Source organism: Primulina huaijiensis, chromosome 15, assembly GCF_012295235.1.
Source record: "Primulina huaijiensis isolate GDHJ02 chromosome 15, ASM1229523v2, whole genome shotgun sequence".
NCBI classification, from domain to species: Eukaryota; Viridiplantae; Streptophyta; class Magnoliopsida; order Lamiales; family Gesneriaceae; genus Primulina; species Primulina huaijiensis.
Window position 1 is genome coordinate 4,751,058 of NC_133320.1, and position 27,708 is coordinate 4,778,765.

At 34.9% G+C, this 27,708-nt stretch overlaps 4 protein-coding genes across 8 annotated transcripts; 3 read left to right on the forward strand and 1 right to left on the reverse strand.

Annotated features, from left to right (window-relative positions):
- Positions 1 to 1,886: 1,886 nt before the first annotated feature.
- On the forward strand, positions 1,887 to 6,016 carry LOC140958945 (serine/threonine-protein kinase Nek6). Its single transcript, XM_073416575.1, is given in 14 exon segments — positions 1,887 to 2,496; positions 2,610 to 2,676; positions 3,557 to 3,622; positions 3,756 to 3,802; positions 3,884 to 3,929; positions 4,005 to 4,085; positions 4,178 to 4,220; positions 4,298 to 4,347; positions 4,506 to 4,587; positions 4,667 to 4,716; positions 4,796 to 4,869; positions 4,959 to 5,010; positions 5,098 to 5,507; positions 5,509 to 6,016. Coding segments are annotated over 14 exon segments (1,617 nt in total). The 5' UTR covers positions 1,887 to 2,377; the 3' UTR covers positions 5,939 to 6,016.
- Positions 6,017 to 8,803: 2,787 nt separating this feature from the next.
- On the forward strand, positions 8,804 to 12,225 carry LOC140958947 (zinc transporter ZTP29-like). Of its 5 annotated transcripts, none has more exons than XM_073416578.1 (13): positions 8,804 to 9,203; positions 9,440 to 9,659; positions 9,762 to 9,820; positions 9,964 to 10,056; positions 10,146 to 10,223; positions 10,321 to 10,408; positions 10,646 to 10,701; positions 10,850 to 10,906; positions 11,034 to 11,074; positions 11,263 to 11,330; positions 11,413 to 11,469; positions 11,552 to 11,669; positions 11,950 to 12,224. In XM_073416578.1, exons 2-13 carry the CDS (start codon positions 9,629 to 9,631, stop codon positions 11,993 to 11,995), a joined length of 792 nt encoding a protein of 263 aa, XP_073272679.1. In that variant the 5' UTR covers positions 8,804 to 9,203; positions 9,440 to 9,628; the 3' UTR covers positions 11,996 to 12,224. The 5 variants fall into 5 exon arrangements, with proteins under 5 accessions (XP_073272679.1, XP_073272680.1, XP_073272678.1 ...); XM_073416579.1 differs by lacking the exon at positions 9,440 to 9,659 and adding an exon at positions 9,382 to 9,439 and having other exon boundaries at positions 8,805 to 9,203; positions 11,950 to 12,222; XM_073416577.1 differs by lacking the exon at positions 9,440 to 9,659 and having other exon boundaries at positions 8,806 to 9,203; positions 11,950 to 12,220.
- Positions 12,226 to 12,741: 516 nt separating this feature from the next.
- LOC140958946 (ADP,ATP carrier protein, mitochondrial-like) lies at positions 12,742 to 16,451 on the forward strand. Its single transcript, XM_073416576.1, has 4 exons — positions 12,742 to 12,882; positions 14,532 to 15,046; positions 15,140 to 15,511; positions 15,919 to 16,451. The coding sequence occupies exons 2-4, from the start codon at positions 14,543 to 14,545 to the stop codon at positions 16,213 to 16,215; spliced, it is 1,173 nt and encodes a 390-aa protein (XP_073272677.1). The 5' UTR covers positions 12,742 to 12,882; positions 14,532 to 14,542; the 3' UTR covers positions 16,216 to 16,451.
- A 622-nt stretch (positions 16,452 to 17,073) lies between these two features.
- On the reverse strand, positions 17,074 to 26,184 carry LOC140958535 (xanthine dehydrogenase 1-like). Its single transcript, XM_073416020.1, has 14 exons — positions 25,973 to 26,184; positions 25,419 to 25,518; positions 24,982 to 25,090; positions 21,510 to 22,994; positions 21,172 to 21,414; positions 20,730 to 21,044; positions 20,343 to 20,582; positions 19,885 to 20,169; positions 19,575 to 19,796; positions 19,178 to 19,339; positions 18,957 to 19,091; positions 18,523 to 18,759; positions 17,998 to 18,171; positions 17,074 to 17,468 (listed from the first exon to the last, which is right to left on the reverse strand). Exons 1-14 carry the CDS (start codon positions 26,109 to 26,111, stop codon positions 17,226 to 17,228), a joined length of 4,089 nt encoding a protein of 1,362 aa, XP_073272121.1. The 5' UTR covers positions 26,112 to 26,184; the 3' UTR covers positions 17,074 to 17,225.
- Positions 26,185 to 27,708: the final 1,524 nt, after the last annotated feature.

Genomic DNA, 27,708 nt, shown 5'->3' on the forward strand with positions numbered 1-27,708 from the left:
ATAATATATATATATATATATAGCTCACCTCTTGCCTAGGCTCTAAATTATTATTATTTTTGGAGTAATTAATTATTTAACAATTGGACAACTAAATTTAAATATTTAAATACGTGAAGCATAATTATCATATTTAGATAAAAAAAAAAACTTATTATCATGGGTTTAAATTATTATTTTTAATTATGATTGTATGTTTTGAATTTTTATTATCATTTTTTATTTTTGTTAAATAATAAAATACTAATCAAATCAGGTTGGCGTGTTGGTCGGATCAGTCGCGGTTGGTTCAATTTTGGTTAAGAATTTTCAAAACGTTTAGGGTTTGGGTCGGGAATTTTTTTGTAATCCATTCAATTCAACCGGACTTGAACCCACTAGTCCAACCTGAATTAACACCCCTAATTAGCATCACTGCTCTCAGTCCTTTTAAAAGTCACAAAATAATCAAAATAAAACTTTAAGGTGGGATTTCAGTGGAAAATAATGGATTATTGCATTCTGAAAATAATATTTTATAAGAAAAATTACTAAAAAGTTGATTTAAAAGTTTCATATCAAATATATTTAACAAAAATAGTCAATTTAGTTATCTGAATAGTCATTTTTTTTATCTTATGACTAATCAAAGTAGTATTTAGTCTTGTAAATTTTTTTTGTTTTTAGTCATATTTTGTTTGGGTATATCATTAATTTTTCGATATCATATCAATATTTTCAGTGTCATATCAATATTATTTGACGTCACATCAATGTTCCGAGAGACGAAATATAATTAGAAATCAACAAAACATAAAATTACAAAACTAAAATAAAACTTTGACAAGACAAATTAGAACAGAGAAAAAGTAAACATTACAATTCGAAAAACTAATTGACAATTTTTTTTTCATATACTTATAAATAAAAATCATATTTAAAAAAACCTACCCAATTGTTAGATTGTGAAGCTAAGAAGCCCCTATGGTCAAAAGCCAAATTCATATCGTCAAAATCAACAGTTATTGTATTATAATATAATAAATTTTAATAAAAAACTTTACCTCTGTTTATATTTAAAAAATTTATTTTGCATCCATAGTTTACTTTTTTTAATTCAAAACTCAACTGTACATATTCCTTCACAAAACAATTTACATAATTTACAAGGTCCTCATTAAACAAAAATAAAAAAATTAGGTCTTTTGTGAGACGGTCTCACGAATATTTATTTGTGAGACAGGTCAATCCTACCAATATTCACAATAAAAAGCAATACTCTTAACATAAAAAGTAATATTTTTTCATGGATGACTCAAATAAGATATCTGTCTCACAAAATACGACCCGTGAGACCGTCTCACACAAGTTTTTGCCAAACAAAAAAAGATTACCCGAATTTTTTTTTAAAAAAATCAACCATAGATTCCAATTTGATTTTTTTTTTCTTTTGAAGTAGATTTAAATGTAATACATTTTCAATTGTTTTTTTTTTCCTATCTCGGATTTTAAAGTTGGATTGGACCCAAATTATTCCCAAATCAAATCAAACCAAATCTGGATCCGGATCCATCTTACCGTCGGTCACCTCCGTTAGGTATTGTTATTTGAGAATAAGGTGTTGGCTTTTAGTTGCCAATCAATTCCTAATCTTGAAAAGCAATTGAAATTGGACAAGAATTAGAAATAAAAAGTTTAATAGATTTCCATTACAAATTGTGTTAAAACGTCAACAATTATGGTGATTAAATAATAGATAGTGCTGGAAAAGCTAACCAATTAATCCATTAATGGCCCTTCAAATTGAAATTTTGCTGTTTGTGTGGGAAAAAAACATATTTTTCATTCAAAATTAAATGAAGAAAGTGACATGCCAACCACACAAAAATGGCAATCATATCCCCCAGAATCTGAAAACACAAGCAAGTTTTTTTTTTTTTTTTTCCCCACATTAAATTTAAATGGAACGAAATTTATGTTAATATTTTGCTTCTGCCTCAGATCTTCCCTCCCTTTTGAATCAAAATTCCTAGCAATGTGATCCACCTGTTATTTAATTTTTTATTTTCTTGATTTGAGCCCACCATTATTTTTCTTGAGATTTCTTGAAATACCCTTTTTTTTCCTTCTTGGCTTTGATTTTATTTCAAGTTTCAATATTGCCCCACTGTGGCATTTTATGATGAGATATTGTTCATGGTTTTTTCATGATTATGGAATTAATGGCCCCCCTCCTCCTCCCCTGCTCCATTCTTGACTTTTTCTGTGATTTCATTTCTTGCTGGGGCAATTTCCGAAATGGGCTATTAATTCGACTTTATTGCTTGTATGTATAAATACAGCTTCATTGTCTCCATGATTTTGTAAAAGAAGTCACCTTTTTTATGCTTAAAACAAAATGGAGTCCACTAGCACGAAAATGAAGTCAAAAATGGAGGATTATGAAATGGTGGAGCAGATTGGGAGAGGAGCTTTTGGAGCTGCGTTTCTAGTTAATCACAAGATTGAGAAACAGAAGTGAAGATTCTGATATTTTACTTCTCAAAATTTAAGATTTTTTCCTGATTTTGTTTCTGATTCTTGGTGGGGTTTTGAGATGTTGATTTCATTTCTTCTGCTGCATTATTTAGGTATGTTCTAAAGAAGATTCGCCTTGCTAAGCAAACTGAGAAGTTCAAGCACACTGCACACCAAGAGGTCACCACTCTTCTATATCATCTGCATTCAAGATTTTGCCTTAATATGTTCATGTAGAGTACTTTAGTTCAGATAATCCAATTTTTAGTATGAGCCAAATTTTCACATTCTTATTCTGCTGAAAAATGTGGTGAGAACACTACAATTAAAGTAGAAATATAACTTCCTTTTTCTTATTTAACATGAGAACCATCCATGAAGTTTTTAGATAGTAGTTTGAAGGAATTTATATCGTGTCACTTTTCACACCTAACTTCACTACTCTATATGGACTCAACGTACTTACACATTCATTCAAGAAAATACCTACCTCTCTTTGTAAAATTAAATGAAGCCGATTTGGGTAATAAACGAAATGAAAAAGGGGTAGAGCTAATAAAGAACAATCAAGTAATTATCTACAAAGTGAAATTTTACCTTTTTTGTCTTCTAACTGGTTGACACATTTCTTCTACATGTCAGTTCTTACCACAAGTAAGCACTGAGTAGATGAACAAGTCGAGTTCGAATAGATCTTTTTTGGGGTTCATATTTAAGCTTATGAATTTTTTAGTTGAGCTCGGGCCATTTGAGCTAGATTATAATTGATCGGAATCAAAATCGACTACTCGTATATTGTATTGTGACAGAAAAAATTATATTGATTTATTTTAAACTTTTGTGATATTTAACCAATATATGTATAATGGGTTGAAATAGTTTTTCTCAAACTGTCCATGATATTGAAGCAGGTGGTGGCTATGCTAGGTGATTCAAAATCTAATTCGAGTCGAGTCTAGTTTGATTTTAAAAAAGGATTTGCTATTCAAATGTTGATCTAGTATTCTTGCGGCAGTCATTTAGTTAATACTGATTAATTTTCAAACGTGATGTGTTGCAGATGGTTTTGATGTCAAAACTGAATAACCCTTACATCATTGAGTACAAAGATGCATGGGTAGAGAAGGTGCTTTGCTTGGCATTGAAAGGCGCTCGCACACACACACACACACACACACACACACACATATATATATATATGATCCATTTTTAAGATCTAGGTCTGCAACTAACTGAAATTATGTTTTCTGATGAACCAGGAATCGTATGTATGCATTGTTACGAGTTACTGTGAGGGTGGAGATATGTGAGTTCATCAATGTATGCTTATTCGCATAGATATGGTTACAAAGTTCCTGTTTTTAATGTCTCCATTGTGATGTTTCAGGGCAGGGATTATTAAAAAAGCTAGAGGGGTTCATTTTCCTGAAGAGGTAATTAAGAAACAAACATGATAAGAATTTGAGGAATACGAGGTTAGTTGATGATTGAATTTTCTGCATTAACAGAAAATCTGCAGATGGCTGACTCAGTTGCTGTTAGCTTTGGATTACCTTCACTCTAATCGCGTGCTTCATCGAGATCTGAAGGTTCGTCCTTTAGGCGATGTTATCAAGAAAATAGCATTGTGAGTTTCATGAGTCTTGTCTTATTAACCCTTTCTGATCATGATATATTCTAGTGCTCGAACATATTCCTGACCAGAGACAATGAGATCAGACTAGGTAAGAATCATAATCTCATGTGAATTTTTTTTGGTAATCTATGTATGATATTCATGTTTCTGATATGATTATTGAAGGTGATTTTGGTCTTGCCAAACTGCTCAGTAAAGACGATCTTGCCTCATCAGTAATAATCTATCTTTTCTTGATCTTATCGTGTTAAACATGTTAATCAAGAGGCTTGGTGAAAGTTCATATATTATTTAGCTTTACTAACACATTCGCCCATATATTATTTAGCTTTATTTACATGATCTGTAAGTTGATTTTTCGTGCTGACTGTAGATTGTGGGCACTCCAAACTACATGTGTCCCGAAATTCTAGCAGATATACCTTATGGCTACAAATCGGACATATGGTCTTTAGGTATGTCAGCTTAGCAACTCGGTTCTTGAATTTATCCTTTTAAGATCTCTAACTATGATAAATACTGGTAATCTCTCAGGCTGTTGTGCATTTGAAATCGCTGCCCACCTGCCTCCATTTAGAGCTACTGTAAGTTCCAGGCAGAGCCTTCATTATTGCAATATTGATGATGTATTCACGATTCCATGTGATTTTATGTATGAAACAGGATATGGCTGGACTAGTCAACAAAATAAACAGATCGACTATTTTTCCACTTCCAACTTTGTATTCTTCTTCACTGTGAGTTCATGTCACTTTTCTGTCAATTCGTCATTGTTGGCTTTGTATGATTCCTCAAGTTCTTCGTTCGCTTTTGGCATAAATTTCAGGAAGCGGTTGATCAAAAGTATGCTTCGAAAAAGCCCAGAACACAGGCCAACGGTTAGTGACAAATTTGAAACCTTCAAGAATGTCAGAAAATTTTGAAACAATCTGATGTTTACTCATGGTATACAACTTTTTTATTAGGCTGCAGAACTTTTAAGGCATCCACATTTGCAACCGTATGTTGCACAGTACAGCAATTCATGTCCAGTCTTTCTTCCCGTAAAGTCAGAATCTGAATCCAAGTCCATATCAGCAAGACCTCGGTTGCCTGACAAGTCTAGGTCTCTTAAGAAAGGGCAAAAGAAAGAATCAGATGATGTTCCAAAAGTCAATAAAAGAGGAAGCTCGCCTATCAGAATTACAAGAAAAAACAGTCTGCCTGCAGCACTTGTAGTCCCACAGGAAAGACCTGTGGATCATTCTAGCTCTTTGGATGATGTGGTTCCTAATATTGAAGTGATGGTTGACACGAGTAGTCCCAACGAGAGCAAAAGTATCAACTCTGGGGCGTCGTCTGGATTAAGTACACTGACCGATCAGCAAGAAGACGGATAAAAAAGAACAGAACTTCGAAGTCATGCCAAATGTCAAGACTTCCTATCCAGACAATCAGCATCAAATGAAAAATCCTAGTATTGAAGTACAAAAACAGAAGACTCAGGCCTCAGTCTCATATTCTGAAACTATTTCTTCTGCAAAAGCCAATGATTCTAACCCAATCGAGCCTTCCAAGGAAGACGATGAAGTTGAAGTGAATGCTGCGAGCGATCAGAAAGCACAAGCAATGGAGACATTGCTGGAGCTTTGTGCACAGCTTCTCAAGCGCGAGAGGCTTGATGAACTCGCGGGAGTGTTGAAACCTTTTGGTGAAGAGGTTGTGTCATCAAGAGAAACAGCAATTTGGATAACTAAGGGGCTAATGAACATTCAAAGACAAGGTCGGGAAGCCCATCAGCATGAAAATTCTGGTGGTTTGTTGTAAATTGTAGCACTACTTGTTATACATTATCTTCAGACAATGAAGCACCAGGTGAAATAACTCCCAAGTGATTCGTTTCCATCATCATGTTGCAATAAACCAAGTTAAATTAAATAAATAATGCCCTCACCTAAAATTGGAAAAACAATACATAAATTGACAGAAGAGTCCAAATGTTATTGAAACTTAATTGATTATTTATTGATAAATATGTATATTCAATAGTTGACAATATATAATAATAATAATAATTAATAAAATACATCACACAAAAAAATTTAGAGCATAGATTTTCTTCTTTCTCACAACAAAAAAAAAGTACATGCAATCTCCTTCCTCCCAAAAAAATCAAATTAAATTTCTTTGAAACATTTTAAATTTATGTGTCTTGGATGTGGGAAAACGATACTCCAACAAATTCTTATTTCACATAATTAATTAATTATTCATATTATTAAATTTCAAAAATAAAGCAGAGATGGGACCCACCCCTAACGTCAACAAATTCGAACGTTAAAATAAAGATTACAGCGATAGCAATAAAACAATCTAACGGTTAAAGATAACCGTATGCTATAAATTCAAACCCTTCTTCCCCCCTTTCACCCCACACAGCTCGGATCTCTTCAATCTCCATTCTTACGATTCACCCAGCCCGTTTTCTTGCATTCTCCGCGAATCTTTCATCGGCAGCTAAAATGGGTCTTTCCAAAATTCGATTTTTCTTCGTCTTTGCGGCGCTCTGCCTAGCTTCCTGGGCTGCCGCTGCGCGAGATAGCGGTTTCTCTCCGGCACCGGCGCCGGGACCGGACGCAGGAGCTGGATTTTCTCTGGGCAGTCCCTCTGCTTGCATCTTCTTCTCTGTGCTCCTGTCGTTCGTCGGAATTCTGATGCAGTAAATAGATACATACGTATCTCATCTATCTATATCTATATATTATGATTGGGAACCGTTGATTGGGAGTGTGAGATTATATGTTGTTTTTTTCTTTATTTTTTTGGCCTAACTTTTGGTTAGGTTTTGAGGGGCTGTGGATTTTGGAGATGAATTTTATTGAATAAATTTACATATTATTCTATTGTGAATGTTAAACAGAGATAAACTTTTATTATTTTAAAAAAATTAGTTCATTTAAATAATTAATCTAAAATGTAAAATGAATGAAAAAGACTAATAATTGAAGATTTAATAAAGTTTAGTTTAGTCCTTCACTCGATATTTTTTGAAGTTTAGCGTCACTAGAAAAACAGGTAAGTTTACAAAGTCAATACTAGGAAGAACCAATATCAATGAATAAAAAGAAAAACATGTTAGTTTTACGAAGCCAATACTAGTGAACAAAGTGATGGACCAAAGTACATCTAATACATTTATCAAACTAAATAACCAAAATGACTGTGTATGAATATCTTCAACACTCCACGACTACATTTCAATACACATTGCCTTGAACACTTGATCTATTCGATGTAAATCTTTCATTATTGTGTCATTGTCCTAATTTTCAAAAATATTAAAGTTATCTAATTTTTTTTTAAATTATCTAAATTTTTTTTAATAAATTATACACAAAAAATATTCAAGTAAATTATGCCCGACTAAATCTTTTACTTTTTTTTTAAAAAAAGTGAAACATCATTTGCACTAGAAATTTTTTCTTCTAAAAAAATGACATTTCATTTGGAAATAAAATAATATGTAAAGAATTCAGCTGTCCCTTTTCATTTAGGAAAACTCCTCTTTCAAGAACTGATTTTGAAATAGTTAAATATTTCAACTTTCGATATACTAATGAATTAACAATTATAATATATATTTTTTAGAACAACAATTGCAAATTTGCAATAGTATAAAAATTCCCATCAAACAAAATAAAAATAAATTCTTTTTCCCAATGGGGGAATTAAAGAAAATATATATATGTTTGTTGATCTATCATACATATACGCAGTGTAAAATACGCAATAAATTAAGAAAAAATATACTTTTCATTAAATATTTTTGACAAACTAATTAAATTTAAAAATGAATATTTTATAAAATAAATATATTTGTACTACGTACGTAACCCCATTTGCCGAAAGTTTGAGTTGGAAGTGACATACTCCCTTGAAGATTAGTGGAGTTGCTAGCCAGTAAGCAAAGTTAAACAAAAGTAAATTAAAATATATAGAAGGGATTGAACATAAAATCTATGAAATTATTTTTATATTTATTCTAAAAATTTCTTCTTCTTCTTCCTTTTTTTTTTGGAGTAATCTAAACAAATATGTATTTAGTTATATGAAAATCTGAAAATTATAAGTCGGGAAATTGTTATTTTGTTAAATTTTCTTGGATTATCCCGTATAGATATTTCTTTTTTGCTCTCATTATCATACTACTCCCTTTCCGGTCTATTAAATTCTTGTTCGAAGATAGATACAAATACCCTTTTCATGCAATAATGGAATCCTCAACTGCCCTTCGAGTTTTAATTGCTATTTTATCCACTTCTTTGTTGATGTATTGCTGCATGATTTTTATATAGCAAGGTGTGATTATCCAGAATATAATATATTTAAAAAAAAGATTAGTGTATTTTTTAAATTGTATTTTATGTTAATTACTATCTAATGTGTTATATCTTTTACTCATTTAATGTATTTAGGGGAAGTTGGTGAAAAATCCCCAATGAAAACATTTCTTTGGGTTCACTCCCTACCCACAAAATTGTGGTACTATGTCATACAAATTGTGGTACACTTCATGTGAAAATGTGGTACACTTCATGTGGAAATGTGGTACTAAAAAAGTACCCAGGGACTGAACACTAAAAAAAACGACGGCTGGGGACTGATCCCCAATTTCCCGATGTATTTACGCAATCAGACAGAGAATTTTAAATTTTTTATTGACAATTTTTAATAACTTGAAACACTGTAAACACGTGTCATTACTCAGCCTGTTTAATTCCAGTTGGTAAAGTGAAATTTGTTTATTTGAACATTGCTAGTCCTGCTTCGGATCAGTTCATAACTGGTGGAGATAGTTTATTACAGCATCGTAGTCATCTGTATAAATATCATGAACTCTTTCTTTCTTGTGTACCATTCCTGGATCAGGAGATTGGAGAAAAGGGTACTCCGAGATTTTGTCTTTGAGTTGGAATATTCCAAGATTTGTTAACTTTGAGTGGTGGGGTTTTGGGAAAAATGAGTTTCATGGAATCTCAAGTTTTAGTTGCTCTTGCACTTGCACTTTTGGGTGGTTTGAGCAACTCCATCGGTAAGTGATCATTAATTAAACTATTTGCTCTAGTGTTCAGAAATTTGATGTGTGTGTGGCTATCATTCGTTTTTGTGTACAAATTTTTATGTAAGTATTGTTGAATTTTTGACATTTGGTTGGAGTTTATAATCTTCGGTGTTGTCTAATTTGGACCTTATGTTTAATTTACATCCAGTTTGCTTGTTGCGTTCTGCTTTATCGATTGAATGACGGTCTTACTTCTGATCATGCAGGTATAGGATATCCATATATTGTATCCTAGCTAGCTAGTCCATTCGATCATGAAACCGAAAAAGTATGTAGTGTTTTACGAGATAGAGCTTTAAGTCTTAGGATACTCTAACTTCATAATTACTTCAACCTTCTGATTTCGCGTGATTGTTGAGTCTGGTTATTTATTGTTGAGTTGTATACTCGGACAGATGATTTTCGAGGCCAAGATGCATGATATAAGTAAATCATTTACTCCATGAACTTGCTTTGCCAGTGTCTATTATTTAATCTAGCCCTGAATTCACGAGAAGCCTAATGATTCTTGGCTGTGTTCTCGAATAGGCGCACTCTTTGTTGTCATCAATGAGGCCCCAAATCTTAAAATGCTCGGCCTTCTACAGGTAATAAATTTGTGTCAATGTGTATAATATTATTTCCCTTTAAATTCTCCGACTAAATGCCTACTTGATGTGCTTCCGAATTAAAAATTTAACGATTTTTAGTTTCATAAGCCTAAATCTAGTTTTTGGTTTCGCTCATGCAGGGTTTTGCGGCAGGTCTTATGCTGAGCATATCCTTCTTTTATTTGGTTCATAATGCCATCGACTCCATTGGTTTTTTGAAAGGGAATCTATGGGTGAGGTTTACAAATTTAGTGCAGAACTAGCATCTATTTCGAGTACAGTCTTTGTGGTGTTATCGTATATTGATTCATTGGCCTTAAAGTTCTTTGCAGGTGCAACCTTCTTTGCATTTGTGGCTAGTTTCATCCCAGAACTTCCACCCATTTCAGATGGTAAAAAGGTCTGGTTTGTCAACTCATTTGTACGATATGGATAAACTTTGTGACTGTTAATCTTTGTGAAATATGAACCAAAAATCGTTTTGTGCATGGAATCAGGATGATGGGGATGAAGGGAGCAAGAGCAAAGATATCATCAAAAAGCATCGACGCCAAGTTCTATTTAGTGGAATCATCACAGCCTTAGGTGTTATTCTTCTATATGAATTGAAAAAAAAAATGCTACAGTTGGCATGAAAATTATCGAATTCGTGACGGACCCTTTTCAAATTGTTGGACCACCAAGTGCTTGAAGTTGCATATGTGTGTGTGGATGACATGTCTATGTACTTTGTTTTGGAAAGAATTTGCCCAATTTCCTGTTAGTTTCGGTTTATTAGATAAGTATGATTCAATTCACATGCTTGAAATATCTCTGTTTCAGGGATAAGCTTGCATAATTTCCCGGAGGGAATGGCAGTGTTCCTTGGATCCATTAAGGTTAAATATAAGACATCAAGAGTTATTTGATATGTTGGAATGCCTTAATTTTTATATATGTTCAAGTTCTGATCAATTTGATAACAATGTGGTTGGACTTGAAAAAAAGATGAAAGCATTTCAATTCAGGTTCGTTTTTCCTCGTTAGGGCTTTCGCGTCGGTCTCAACTTGGCGCTGGCTATTGCTTTGCACCATATACCAGAGGTATCATTTCAATATCTTCAGAAACCACAGTCTATAATATATTCAAGACCTTGATCTTCTTCATGTACCAAATATGATCCAATATATATTGATTTTAAAGAAAAAAATTTTTTACTGACTTTTGCAGGGGATTGCTGTTGCACTGCCTGTTTATTTCGCCACACAAAGGTAGGAAATGTTTCAGCATTGCTAGCAAGCTGGTTTTGGTAAATTCACGACTTTAGGCTGTCTCCAACTAAATTGTTGTAAATAAAATGAAAAGAACTATTCTAAGAATTGGTGCACTAAAATAGAATTGATCATTGGTGATTGTCTTATCGTATGTATATCGATCTGGTGCACCTTGTGTCTTATAGTAAATGGCGGGCATTCAAGTTGGCCACACTTTCCGGTCTAGCCGAGCCCCTCGGCGTTCTTGTTGTAGGTATGTCATGAACTAGCTATATACATCCCACACTCCATATAATAATGTCAAGATATAATTTGTTTCTGTTCGTTCCTTGCAGCGTACCTATTCCCCGTCAGTTTGAGTCCGGAAATATTGGAGGGCCTTCTCGGATCCGGTATGATCGATCTCGTCGTTCATCCGGTTAAATTTATATGATTTCCCGTATTAGTGTTTGATGTGTTTTGTGTTATTTCCAGTTGGTGGAGTGATGGCTTCTTTGACATTGCATGAAATGCTCCCGTTGGCGTTTGATCACGCGGGGCAAAAGAAAACTGTTAAAGCTGTGTTCTTTGGAATGGCGTTCATGTCTACTAGGTGACTTTCTTGATGGGAAAACTACATTTTTTTAATGTTTTTCTAATTTTGTTTGTATTATGGGTAAAGTTACAACGTTTTTAGTTTCATTCATTTTTCGCCATAAGTAGTGAGGTGACATCGGAATATAATGACGTGCCACCGAAATTGTTTATGTGCCATTAGATGTTGTTGACGTGTTCAATGTCATGTCAACACTCCAATTCAAAAAAGACTAAGACCATTAATTGACCAACAAACAAATTCACGTCGACATTATATGTTTATTAATGTCTTGCAGCCTCTACTTTCTTGAGACAAGCTTACCAGATCAAATGAGCTTGTGATCGATCATATCTACGAAATCGACATGAATATTCCGAAAAAGTGAAGAAAAGATTGAGCCTATTATATTTTCCGGAATTAATAGTTTTTCTTTGTAATATTTCGTTGTAAAATAGCAAATTGTGTTGCTTCTTATTATGACAAGCAGAGACTTTGTCACTTTCATTTCATGTGTTTTTTTCCAGAGATTTCACTTCTTGGCTGACTATGTTATCTTGATCATTAGGACGTAATTTGAGTTTGATGAGGTTCACGAGTTGAGTTATTTTTATTTAATATATAATAAAAATGACTATTTTGTGGAAATGAAATTTAAAAAAAAAAAATAATCTAATGGATCGTTTTATTTGAAATTCAAATTTGCCATACTTTTAAAATTAATAAATTTTATTACGTGAGCATCCGCAATTGTTATATTTATGTGAACATTAAGTAAACTCCGGGCTAACATAGTAGTTTGCAAAACCATGTTAATTAAATAAACTGCACTAGACAAATCCTGTACGACAGATTCGCATGAGAAAGTGTTGGTAAGGAGAATCTAACTCATGAACACTTATCAAACGCTCACGTATTCCAGCAACTCGAACACTCATTGGGATCCTTCGATATGCACTAAGTAAACCTCAAGCTAATGTCTTAGCCTGAAAGCCACGTTAGTCAAATAAATCATATCGTATAAATCATGTGCGACATACTCACTCAAAAAAATATCAGAAGCATATAAATGAGGGGTCCAAGTGAAAATATCATAAACATTTTTGGGTGATCGTGCAAAAGGCAACTAATTGAAGGATTTTAACCATATGCACACACTGCCCACTCCGATTGGTTCTTCTCTGCACCATTCCATTTGTCTTCGCCCCAAGCCGAGGCGAGCACAGCTCTGGTAAATTCTATTTTTTCTTTTATTTCATCCATGTATGATTTTTGTTCGATTTTATTTTCTGATTATCCTGCTTAAATTCCAATTCCATTTGATTTTTCTTTCTATTTTTAAATATATTTTTTTAACTGTTTTTCCTCGACCGCTTTGGATTTTTGTTCATCCTTTGGTTAGAAGAAGTGTTTTTCACTTGATCTTAGAACTCCTGATTCTTTAGATCTGTAATAGATGAAGTTCTGTACTTGTAGGGAGATCAAGGTCCGAACGAGCTTAGATCTGTTTCTGTCTCACCACATCTGAAGTTATTAACTGATTTTGTCGATTTTTGGATTATTTTTATATGAATGCTCTGTTATTCATACTCGTTTACGAATTATGCCTGGTTATTTTTATGTTCGTGGCTTCATTTTTATTTCATGAGTATGGCTTTACGTGTGATTCGATCTGTGTTTTTAGTTGCTTGTTTTTAGTCATAATCCATTGTGGCTATGTTTTCCTTTCCTTTTTACACTCCCATACTTTATCTTATTGTTGGCATATCTTGTGGTTGCTTTTAGCTCTAATATTGTATATCAAACCGCTTTCGATTTTGTTTATGCCCATCAATTTACTGAGTCTTTCGTTGATATTCGAACTCTGGGGTTTCTAAATTCTTGGAAACAATGCCCTTATAGTATCTATGTACAAGGATAGTCTCAGACCAGAGGCCAAGAATATGTGGCTTAGGAATGTACAGAAAACAAAAGGGAAAAACAACACTGATTGAAGACACTTGGAATAATTGGTTACTTTTGTGGCATGGCAGATTCTTGTTTTTCATTTTTTGAAATTATAGGATAGCAATATTACAGAAATAAAAGAACCCAAAGTGCTTAAAAATTAATTTGGTTTTCTTTCCTGAATTTGAATCTCAATTTTTTATTTTATTGAATTCAAACCCCCTTATTCTGTGATGCATCTGTTTGGTACCCTTTTCTAGTTAATCAGAACATTTTTAAAAAATAAACTTGCTACAATTTTTTCTTAACTTAAACAGTGAAATTTGTTTTGTCGTTTTGTACATTTAATGGAAAAATGCTTTATTAGGTTGAAACTGCCTAGCCATTTGTGAGAGGCTGCTTGATTCTAGAAAAGAAATGAGTTTGGGTTCATTTTTCATGGTGATTTAGCTTGATGAATTCTATTTTATCAATGACCGGCGAAGTTAGTTGTTGATGGCACTCATCTTGTTGGTTCCCCTGTTCTGCTTGGTCATAAGACTTCTTAGCTTAACATGTTTCAACGTCCTTTCATTTAATATCCATTCTAGAATTGAACCCATTACACTTTAAATTATGCATATTAGTACAGATTGTAGTCTCTGCCTGTCATCGTTGTATTTTTATCTATATACGATAGCCGTATTTATGGCGTACTCTAGTATTTTGTATTTCATGTGTTCTCTGGCATCAACAGTTATGTGGCTCTGCTATGTGAATTTTAGTTTCTTGTTTAAGTTCCATTTTTGGAAATGTTTTCCTTGCTATATAACAACCAAAGAACTAGGGTGTCCTTGTAATTGGCTTGCTACGTGGTTAACTATTCCTTATCCACCTTATGGACTTGGTTTTGCGGTTGACTAGTCCTTGCCTGCCTATTTTGTGCTACTGCAGATATTCTTAAAATGACTGATCAGCACCAGCTCCCAACTATTGCACATAAGGTGGCTAATCAGCTGCATATAAGTCCCAGCTTATCCCAGGATGTCCAAACACGATATGGGGGTTTCCAGCGGCCTGCCATGTATCAGAGACAATTTGCATATGGCAGTTATACAAATGCAGGATTGCGGTATCCGATGACTTGTCAAGTCTCTCAGAATCTGTCATTGATTTCTGCGAATGCTTCACCAGTGTTTGTACAGGCTCCATCTGAGAAAGGCCTCACACACTTTGCCATCGACTTTCTAATGGGTGGAGTCTCAGCTGCAGTGTCAAAAACAGCTGCTGCCCCTATTGAACGGGTAAAGCTTTTGATTCAAAATCAAGATGAAATGATCAAGTCTGGTAGACTCTCGGAACCATACAAGGGAATTGGAGACTGTTTCAAGAGAACCATGCAGGACGAAGGAGTTGGATCGTTATGGAGAGGGAACACTGCTAACGTTATCCGTTACTTCCCCACTCAGGTTTTCCCAACCTCTTATATTCACGATACATGAGTTAAATCTCTGTAATCTGCTGTTACCATGATTTGCTATATGTTATAACTTCTTCTACAGGCCTTAAACTTTGCATTCAAGGACTACTTCAAGAGACTCTTTAACTTCAAGAAAGACCGTGATGGCTATTGGAAATGGTTTGCTGGCAACCTTGCTTCTGGTGGTGCAGCTGGTGCTTCCTCATTGCTATTTGTCTACTCTTTGGATTATGCCCGTACTCGTCTTGCCAATGATTCCAAGGCTGCAAAGAAGGGAGGTGAGAGGCAATTTAATGGTTTGATTGATGTGTACCGAAAGACCCTGAAATCTGATGGTATTGCTGGTCTTTACCGTGGATTCAACATCTCATGTGTTGGTATTATTGTATATCGTGGTTTATACTTTGGAATGTACGACTCTTTGAAGCCTGTGGTCTTGACGGGGTCGATGCAGGTTGGTATTTCTCTATACTGGATTTCTACTTGCAGGTTCATTTATTTATGATTGGATCCAAGGCTGTATTGTAGTTTTGATGAGGATTTTTATTTTCACTTTAGTTTTATTCTTTTCAAAACAAGTTTTCCGTTTCATTAGGCGAATCCATTGAGCAGGGAGGATAAGTTGTCTTTCTTCTCAAATGGGTATTTGTTTTGATTATATGCGCATCATGTGTAAAAATGTAAAATCCGCCCTCTAAAATGCACTAAAACTCCCTTTAACTAAATTTTCATCCTTAACCATCTATGCAAGGCATGGTTCCAATGATTTTTAACACAATGGATTATGTTATTTGATTCATTTAAGCTGTTTAATTTTTAAAAAGTTGCCAATATAATGAGATTTACCCGTCATGACAACAGGACAGTTTCTTCGCTAGCTTTGCTCTTGGTTGGCTCATCACAAATGGTGCTGGTCTTGCCTCCTATCCAATCGACACTGTCCGTAGAAGAATGATGATGACATCTGGTGAAGCCGTGAAGTACAAGAGCTCTCTGGATGCTTTCTCTCAAATCCTTAAGAATGAAGGTGCCAAATCTTTGTTCAAGGGTGCCGGTGCAAACATTCTTCGTGCAGTTGCTGGTGCCGGGGTGCTTGCAGGTTACGACAAACTTCAGATGATTGTCTTCGGTAAGAAATACGGCTCTGGAGGTGGTTAATGATCACCACTTTCTTTGGGATGAAGATGGTGATGAAAACTTTTTGTTTAGTTTGAAAATTAGACAATTTGAATAATTCAATTTCGAGGGTCTGAACCCAAACATTGTCTGTTCCCTCCTTTTTGGGGTGGGGGGTTGTTGCTGGAACCTTGTTATGGAAGGGGTTGCCTACTCTAGGACGGATCCTGCTATTGTTTTCATGAGACTTTGAATTTTAAGAAAATTCTATTAATTTAGTATGCTTTTGTAATTTTTGAGTGTTATATTCTCCAATGTTAAGTAGTTGTCATGAAATCTAAGATGGACCAAATTGTGTGTAAAAGAGCTGATGTGGCCCTTTTATTGAATTTATTTACATAAAAGTTGTGTTCGTCACTCAATTTCCCTTTCTAGGTTGATTTACAGGTTAGTCAAGCATGTTGAGATTGTGTTTAGCTTGGAGATAAGGGTATAGGACAAGGGACACAAACAAAATGGTATAAGAAAATTTTAAGACTAATTAATTATATTATATTTTAGTTCGAGTTCTTTGAAACTCAAAAAATTTAATATTTTTTTTAAAAAATTCGGTTCAAAATATTTGAATATGTTATTCGAAATATATTTATTTAATATATAATAATATTTTATTATTTTAATGTATGATATGATATTTTTTGGAAAAAAACACGCTTCATGTGAATTAAAATCTATCAAGTTAGATTCAATACGATCAAAATTTTCCCGTGGTACATAAATTTTGGGTTTTAGAATTCGATTATCAAAAAGAATTCGATTATCAACCAAATTGTAAATAGCAAGCTATCTAACAAGTGCGTCGTTCCGTTCACTGCTACAAGAAAAATGGGTAAGTGAAAGTGAGCCAACTCTGTTAAATTTCTCCAATGTAACTGAAACAGAAGCAATACATACACTTCACATAAAATCTTTTAACTCTGTACAAGATGAAACCCCAGATTTACATTTGCAGTGTGTTGCAACACAACCATACTTAAAATGAGGATTCTAAACTATACGCTAAGCTTCGGCCTGAAATCGGAGCCCATCAACCCCTTGGTGATATCATCCAAACATGCCATCCGTATACGTTCAGGTGTTGCCGGATTATCAAGAGGAAACCAATCGTTGCAACCAACTTCAGCTCTTGCAGAGATGATAGCGTCTTTTATTGCGAAAAAGACGGCTGAGGCAAGAAAGAATGGGGGCTCTCCCACTGCTTTTGAGGAGTGGATTGCCTTTACATTTGGAGCACCCTGGAATTTTTTTTTTTAATACATAAAAGTCTAAGTTGGTTCCCAACATAAATGAGCCATACTTGGCTTTCTAAATTGCATATTTTGTCCCGTAGTAATAGAGAGTCATTAGTAACGCTGCTATATTTTTTAGTCCTGTAAAAATAGTTCGACCGATATGATCCTTGTAGCTAGAATTTGTTGGTTTGGTTTACTTAGCCAGACCAAGCAACTTTATGGAGCTAGGGAACTCAACGGGTGAACACTAAATTTCTTGTGACTATTAATAGTCAAAGGAATTGAATATGCCTGACAGATATACATAGGGGGGACGAAAATGAAAGAAGCATACGGGGTATCCAACCAAAATGCAAAGCCTCCATATCTACAACAACAAAGAAACCAAGAAAACAACTTTGCCTTCCTTTTCTCCCAATAATTACTGAAGAAAAGAGTTCACATGATTTATCCACTTTCTTGGATATAATAAACACGTATAAACAGGATATGAAAACTTGAACCAGTTGAAATTAAGTATTAGCTTGTTTACCTTGAGGAGGGAGACGTTGAATTTAAACGGGATGTCATTAACTGAAGGAATTTTGTAGCTACCAGGTCCACACGTATACAGAAATCCCGGTGGTACCCATTTATGAGCAGGATCGCCCCATTTGAGCTCTTCCAATGCTACCCATCCAAGGCCTTGTATAAATGCTCCTTCAATCTTAAAAGAGTAGCAAGTCAAATCAGATAAAGAATGTTATTCACAAGAAATGAATACCAGATCGTGAGTGCTAATATTATATTAATCTACTAGCCATGATCATTCGCTAGAATATATTGATGCGATTGAAATGAAAGTCGTGGATCATTGTAAACTTCAAAATAAACGAGTTAAATGAAATATTAATAGGTATAGCATTTGGCAACACAGCAGATGGTTGATTCCACAATTTTTTGTAAGATAGGCTACACAAAGCGCTATGTACCATGGAAAACACTTCAATGCAGTGAAATAACATAGAGAATAATGATAATTGCTTAATCTTGTAAACAATCATTAACAAGAAACCACCTGTCCAATGTCAATAGCAGGATTGATAGAAAATCCAAGATCCAAAATCATGTCTGCTCGCCTCGTATGGAAGTCTCCGGTCAATGTGTCGATTTCCACTTCCGCAAAAGCAGCCCCATAAGTGAAGTAACGGAATGGAGACCCTTTACCCATCTTCCAATCATAGTTAATATCAGGTGTAATGTAAAATCCATGAGCAGAAAGGTCTATCCTCTCCATGTAGCATGCATAAGCAAGCTGATAATTGAAAGCATGCAACTCGTATCAGTGATCGACATAAATTGACTGTTCACTCAAACAGGATGTTTTGGACGAATGGCCATGAATATGAAAACCAGTGTGGAACATGTTTGGTTTTCTAAGATTGTTAGAAATGAATAAAAAAATAAAAATTTAGTGATAGAAACAGGCCGCTGAGGTGCAGATAAGCTTACCTCGGCAAACGAGCCAAAATTACGTTTTGATGCAATAGACTCCATTCGTTTTCTTATTTGCTCACATGCATCTAAAACTGCTGCACCGTACATGTCAGAACTTGCAGAAGCTGCTGTTGGTGATGCATTCGGAACCTGAGCACAGCCACACAAGTAGGCACCAGATATAATATAAGAATTATGACTCATATCAACACTAAAAAATATTAATGAACTGTTACCTTATCGGTACTTGTTTCGGATATAAATACAGAGCTGAGAGGAACGTTGAACGCTGATGCAGCAACCTGCGCGACTTTTGTATGCAGGCCTTGCCCCATCTCAACGCCACCGTGTGTGACTAATATGGTTCCATCTGTGTATACTTGAACAAGAGCACCTGCCTGTAAACCAAATAACAGAGGAGAAAGTATGTTTACTTTCCGGCTAATATGCACACGGAAGGAAGTGACTAATACACATAAAGCCAACATTTTGCAAGACATTCGGCTGAAAAAAGTTCTAAAATTTTCATCACTTACATTATCTGAGCTGACATTAAAAATTGAAAGGGCATAATATTTAAATCACCAACAGCACCGTCTACCTTAGGAAAAATGCGACACTCAAAATAGTTACCTGATTCATAAACTTAGCAGTGAAAGAGATGCCAAATTTTGTAGGTACAATGGCAATTCCACGCTTCTTCCATCGATTACAAAGATTGAACTGCTCAACTTCTTTGCGAGCAGCCGAAAAGTCGCAAGATTGCTTCAGTTCATTCCAGAGACTCTTCAAGGTAGAGTGTTCGATTTTTTGACCATAATGCAAGACTGATCCCTCACTCTGAAAATTGGCTTCCTGAAAACGGAAAAGCACAATGTAAATTGTAATACTTTACCAAATGCACGTGAAATACTATTATTTCATCAAGGGAACTCTATCCTACCCTAATTTCTTCCGGACATTTTTTAACCTCCATGGAAATTCTTTGGATCCAATTTTCAGCAATTATCATGCCTTGTGGACCGCCAAAGCCTCGAAAAGCTGTGTTACTGCTTAAATTAGTGAAGCAAACCTTTCCTCTAATCCTAACATTTGGTATCTCATATACATTGTCGGACGAGAACATAGCCCGTTCAAGGACAGCAAGAGACAGATCAAGTGAATTTCCGCCATTACTGAAGATTTCAAGATCCAAAGCAAGAATTTTTCCGGAATTCGTAAAGCCAACCTGCAAAACATCATTAGATCACTGATTTGTGTTCCTCAAGATTCTGAATTGATCATCCTCCGAATAATCACATCCATCCGTGCATGAGTTATTAATCACTTCAATGAAAATATAATGGTGTTTGCAGGATGAAAATTTCTCATGCTCAAAGCAATTTTAGGCTTAAATAATACCTTATACTTTCCAAGAAAGCTATGACGTTGTCCAGTTGTCATCATATCGACATCCCTGTCTAATGTTATCTTCACAGGACGATTCAATAAATACGATGGAATCGCGGCCACAGCAGCAAAGATGGCACACCTTGTTTCTTTCCCTCCAAATCCACCGCCAATTCTTTTGGTCTTGCATACGACCTTGGACATTGGAATCCCAAGAACACGGGAAACATATTTTTGGTGCTTCTGAGGGCACTGAAAAAAGAACAAAATCACAACTTTTGAACTTAATTTTGTTCACAAATCTTTGCAAGCATCCTATCATTGAAATGAAGGTATTTATAAGACCTAAAGATGGAATTTATGTTGCGTAGAATTAGAAAGTTACGACACACAACTTACTTGAGTAGATGAAATCATATGAATCTCGTTCCCCCCATCCATCGTCCATATTAAAGTGCAATTTGGCTCCAAGTAGAAATGTTCCTGCCCACCGACCTGAACTTCTCCCTCTATAATCTTATCACATGCACCCGACAGGAAGCAGTGTTCCACATCCCCTTTCCTCATATATCTTTCGGTATCAGGATGGAAACTATCAGACAAGATGGCATCTTTTATGCATAAAACTGCAGGTAATTCTTCATATTGAACAATAACTTTACGAGCGGCATGTTTTGCATTTTCATGCGTATCGGCAACAACTACACCAATAATCTGCAAGATACCAGTTTAGAAAGATTTTAGCACGACAAATTTAGTTTCTTCAAATTAGTCAACCAGCGTACACCTAAATTTTAGAGAACTGTTAGCTAAAGAAAAATTCAGAGAAAATAAAGTTTACCTGACCCACACAAGTTACGACTTCTGAAGCAAACAGCTCTTCATCTGTAATAATAGGCCCAACCATATTATTCCCTGGCACATCTGAGGCAAAAAAAATTCCTGCAAACCCTGGTGAAGACTTGGCTGCTGAATCATCTACTGAAAGTATACGAGCATGAGGCTTTTTACTCAATATTAAAGCAGCATGTAAGCTATTGGGAGGTATGGGAGCATCATCTGTATATTCTGCCTCACCAGTAACCTGAGAAATGTCAAATCATCAGTGAAATTACATGGTAATAGTTACTGGCGGTCTCACCACATCTTAATACATTAACGACACGTTTACGTGCAAACCTGAAGTCTCGATGACAGATGTACTTCAGGAGCACCAACAGAACTCCCACGCTTTACAATCTCGTATTCCTGAGATCCCATAACCGAAGGATGGTGAAATGATTTTATTGCTGAAAGATGAGTTATTGGTACAGCTTCATCAAAGGATGCCTGTCCATCCATTTGATGACAAACCCACAAGAAAAACTTGAAGAAGAAGCTCAAGGTCAGGGATTTTCTAAACTCCACCATTCCCCCTGGGGCATCTTCTTTCAGCACAACTTCCTTCTCTAGGACTCTCAATGCACTCTGCAGCAGTTCTTGGTCCCAACGCTTTCCGATCAAAAAGTTCTTTGTCTGATTTGCAGAAAAAGAAAACGGGGCAACCCCCCCATAAGCAATAGAGGCGTCAGAAACCACCCATTTTTTATCCTTCTCTTCAAGACAAACACGCATTCCAGCATTAACAATAGCAATGTCATCGTCTCTCCTGTGAGATTGCTTAAATTCTTTTACATATTCATGCTCAGTGTTCCATGGGAGAAAAACAGAGAGAAGGATCTCATCTGTGGCAAGGTCTACTTTACGATAACCAAGAAAAAACTTTTCAGCCTCACATTTCCGCATATTTCCTTTACTATCAGATATGCAGAACTTTGCTCTAGCAGCCATCCATAGAGGGTTCAGGTCAGATATAGGACTGGCAGTGCAAATATTTCCTCCCACAGATGCAACATTTCTTATCTGTGTCCCAGCGAACCATTTAAGTAGTTCAAGGATAGATCTACAAGATGAAGTTTGAAAAGTAGCATGTTGGTCTACAACTATTTTAAGTACTTTTGCAAGTTCTGAAAGTTTGATTGCTGCACCTATCTCCAAACCATCATCTTTTACAGTCAATTGATTAAGTTCAGGAATATGAGCAACATGGATCAAGACAGGATAGTGGAAACTTTTAAGTCTCGTCTCAATACCAACCTCTGTGTTACCCACAACCAACTTCGCGTCCGGATATCGGGCCTTTATATCAAATATACCTTGAAGCTTTAAGGGACGATACCACCTAAGTCCATTTGAACCAGTTAAACTTAAAAAAGTCGATTTTCTCATTAGAAGTTCCGGTGGAAAGATGAGCTCTTTGTCACTGTATGCAGTTCCATCGACCTCATTGTAAGAAACTGGCTTCAAAACCTCTGGACTTACTTCGCAATCCTTGCTATTCGGCCGGCATGAACAAAGCTTACCAGTTGAAGGACAAACAAACTCGCCATTCGAAAGGCTAGAAGATCCATTGGTGTACAATGCATCATTCGTTCTGGAGAATACACGAAAAGCATCTATTATTGGTCGATAACCCGTACATCGACATAAATTTCCTGCAAGGTGTTCTTCAATGTCCTCTTTGGTGGGTGATATTTTAGAGGATCGTAGTAAGGCATACATGGACATGATAAAACCCGGGGTGCAAAAACCACATTGTGAACCATGTGCACGTGCTAATGATTCCTGCAATATTGTGTTTTAGAATAAATAAGAACAAAAAATGAACACCACCAAAATTAATAGAAACCCCATTAAACATTTCGGGAGATTATGTGGGAGCGTGCACTTTAAACAACAAGAAAATAATCATAATAATTTGAACGGAAAAGGTCTTGGAACAAATTGACAAAATTTAAGATATAATTGATATGTGTCGCTTTTACGTGTTTTATTGCAGTTGTTTTGTATGTGTTTGCATTGTGCGTGTATGCATTTCATCTACATTTTGTTCATTTTAGAAATATCATATGCATATGATCGCGGCTCACTCGTACTTGATGAATTTGCAAGCGAAATGGCCGGGAAACTAAAATAGGGGGAAAAGTATCAAAGCTAGAAGAAAAAGATGAGAATTTGGAAGAATTGTTGGCGCTCGAGCGGTAGAATCTTACTGTTCGAGCGCGAAGAGTGATTTCCCCAACATGGAGACAGAATGGTTGGCGCTCGGGCGGTATAATTTGATCGCTCGGGCGGGATTTATGTTATCTGAAAGAAGCAAGACAGAATGGTTGGCGCTCGGGCGGTAAAATCTTACCGTTCGAACGGGGTTCATATTTGGAAAAGTCTATGCGCGTGATTTCTTTCCATCCGGGCGAGGCTTACCAATTTTGGGGAGGAAAGGGGAATATGAGCAAGATTAGGGTAAGGAAAAGAGAACTTTTTCAGCAGCCATTGAAGCTTGGAGGAGATGATTTGCTTGGAGTTGAATAATTTCAAGATTTCCGAGCACCGTCTTCTCGTTTTTATCAAGTCTAGTATTCTAGTTTAGCACTTCTAGTTTAAACATTGTTTTGCATACTTTTATCATGAATTCTAAGAGCTAACTTTTCATATTTGTTGGGATTTAAGGGGATCCCACCCCAAAACTGTGGTTTTAGTTAACTCTCAACTTTTGATTTATTCTTGATAATGTTATTTTTTTCATGCATTATTGAAGCATATCTAACTTTAATAATTTCATATTGCGAGTGAGTTCGAGAGAATAGCTTGTGATAGGAGCGAGTAGCATAGTCCGTGGATTTACAATTTGCATAGAAATATGAAATCGGATACACGTTAATAGTCATAGTCCAATATGTCGAAAGCTAGGGGATTTCATGGAGCGACAAACAATTCATCTTTGATAAATAATTAAAGAGATTTAATTACTTCACTGGGTTGAATTTGTTTGATATAACTCGAGAGGGCGTGTTCAATTGGTTAGGAAATCCTGTCAAAAGCGTGGATCATTGTCGAATCGAATTAATTAAATTAACGAGGGGTGGGTGAACCAAGATTCCCAACAAATTCATTTTTCATTGAATCCTTAATTAATCATCTTAGTTTGTTCATTTCATCATCTAATCCTTGAATCACTTAGTTAATTGTTTATTTAATCATTCTAGGAGTAAGGAATCACTCAAATCATCATTGCTAAAAGTTTAATAGTTGGAAATAATAATTGTTTAATACAGTCTCTGGAGGAATGATACTCGTACTCGTGTACACTGTATTATTACTTGACATCTTACACTTACAATTATATCGAACTTGAATTTTATTGACTTTTTATCGGGATTTCACAGTGTAAGTTTTGCTCGATCAATAATTACACACCATATTGTGTTAGTACAGAAACTGGAACATTTCTTTGTCAACAGTACCATATCAAAATAGCATATTGGTGCGGTCATGTTTAAATAGGAAATCCCAACTAATCAAGGAGAATCCTAACTGAGTGAGTTACTTCACTATCACTTCCAAAATTTAGTCATAAATCCTAAAAATCAAAGTCGAGAGGCCGATCACAAAATCTATCCTTTCCACCAAATAGCAAATACATTTGCTAATGGAACTTAAAAATTACATATAAATTATCAAAGCAAACCTAACCACTCAATATTATAATTCAGTTGGGAGGCCATTAGATTGGGCCATTTACTCCGCATTCTATAAAAATGAAAGAGTCTACCTGAATTGGATGCAACCCATATCTGCGATTCCCAACACCCTCAACTGTAATCACATGCATCCCTTCGACAGAATATAAAGGAGCCAAACATGCATTCACTGAAAGATGCCTGAAAGAACGGTTCAAAGTGTGGGAAAAAATCATTTCCATTGCTGAATTAAGAACAGAACAAACCGTAAATTGCGCAACTGAGTAACAGAAACAAAGGAAATAATTATAGAGAAGAGCTAGAATAACACTGAGGTAAATTTGGAACTCCAACCAAAGCAAATCTATAATAAGCCACTTGACCTAGGATACTGTTAACCAATTAATCTAATATCTCTCCGTGGTTTTATTTTTCGAACGATAAAAAATCTATATTTAAAAATTTACATGTAAATTAAGTAGCATGTTTCGAAAAGGAGACATAGTACATTGCCGGATATGAGACTTACACATATTTCTTAGTATTTTGATCAAAATAAGATACCATTACAGTGCATGCCCCGCAACCACCCTCACCACATCCAAGTTTCGTACCGGTCAGACCTATACCTGCATTAAGGATGAAAATACAAGAAGATAAATAGTTACCACTAAGCAAATAAAAGAATCAGCTACGCTGGATCAAATATGGCGTTATATCCAACACAAACAATCAAAGAAATTACACCCATCATGAAGCTTCAATCTGAAGCAAATCAAACACTAATCAAATCAACTCGAACAAAGTTTATAAAATCTCCTTCAAATCTCACACCAGAAACAAGAACAAGCAAACTAATCCCTTTGCAAGTAAATTCAAGAAAATCAATCTTTCTCCGAATATGTTACACGTTAAGGCGGAGACAGGATTTCTGCGTGGAAGCGAAACAAAAAGCTCTAAAATCCAAAAAACTAAAGCCAACTCGAAAAAAATCAGTGGCGAAATCATGCTGTCCCGACTTCATAAATAAAAATATAAAATGGCGAGGCGATCGGGCCAAGCTCCACCACTGCTTAAACGCACCTCTAAGATATTCAAGAAGAGTTAAATGGGCCAAGCCGTCGGGCAAAACTCGACGGACCCCATTAACGAATAGAATCGCTTCCTTATCTTCAGATTCTTCTTCGATCGCCAACTCGTACCCCTTCGTCAAAGATCCCATCTTTAACTCTCTCTCTCCTCACCTCCCCTCCCCTCGAATTGTCCCAAAAAACATGGAAATATGTTATTATCTCGTGTACGTTTGTTCGTGACGGATCAAATTTTTTCATATATATGTAATAAAAATAATAATTTTTTATAGATAATTTAAATAAAATACCTAACAAAATTGACTTTAAATTATTTTACATAAAATTTTATGAATCTATATATATAATCTATACTTTTATACTATATTATTAAATATGAGATCCTTAGAGTAACTAATTTGTGGTGTCATAGTTTGTTTTAATAATTATATATATTATTAAAATATTAAAATTTTAATGCAAATTACATGTAGTTTTTTAATGCAAAATCACATATAGTTTAGCGGATAGAGTCTTGCTTTCCTACTATCTCAAGTTGTAGGTTCAATTCCTACTTTCGTTTTTCCCCTTTGTTTTCTTTTTTTTTTATTTTTTTAAATTCATATATCAAAATTAAAATGTAGTTCTTCACTATTTCCTATAACAACATTTTGATCATCATTTAAATAAACCAAATGACTTATAAAAAAATATTATACAAGCATGCAACGCTTGCGTCGGTGTACTAGTATATTATTAACTTTGAGATCTTTAGAGTGAATAATTTTTGGTGTTATGGTCTGTTTTAATAATTATATTATATATATTAATAAAGTGTTAAAAATTTGATGTAACTCACATGTAGTTTAGTAGATAGAGCCTTGCTTTTTTAAGAAAGGTTCAATTCTTATTTTGGTATTTTTTTTCTCTTTTTTTCTATTTTTTTAATTCATATATCAAAATTACCGTGCAGTCTCTCGCTATTTCTTATAATTACATTTTAATTCTCGTTCAAATATAAACCAAATGAATTATAAAAAATATAGTACAAGCACGCAACTCGTGTATCATATACTAGTATTTATTATTTAACACAATATATGATTATTTTTAATTAATATAGAAATCGAACCAAATATTTAATGAAATGCAAAAACTTGTGTGAGACGGTCTAACAGGTCGTATTTTGTGAGACAGATATCTTATTTGGGTCATCCATGAAAAAATATATTTTTTATGCAAAGAGTATTACTTTTTATTGTGAATATCGGTAGGGTTGACCCGTCTCACAGATAAAGATTCGTGAGACCGTCTCACAAGATATCTCCTTTTAATGAAATAAGAATATTATCATTTGCACTCAGTTGTGTCTTTTTTATGCTTTAATTTAATACATTTAACTTTTCTCTCTCTTTTGTTTCGATCAGCCAAATCCAATTCGACATCTCTATATGGCCGATCAAATCAACATCTCTACTCCTAAAAACATCATCATATAATATAATTAATCATACAACACTAATATTATATATATATATATATATATAATTTTTTAATAAGTCGTATTAAAAATAATTTTTAGAAAGAAAAGAAAGTGTAGGAGAGGACAAATGGGGAATGGTAAGAGCAACGTGGCAGTGAGTCTACCATGATTTAGAGGGCCCACTGATACGTGGGGACCACTGCACACGCCACGCGTCGTCCCATTGCAGTGCGTGTCATATGGTCTTTGGAATTTTGTAATCCATT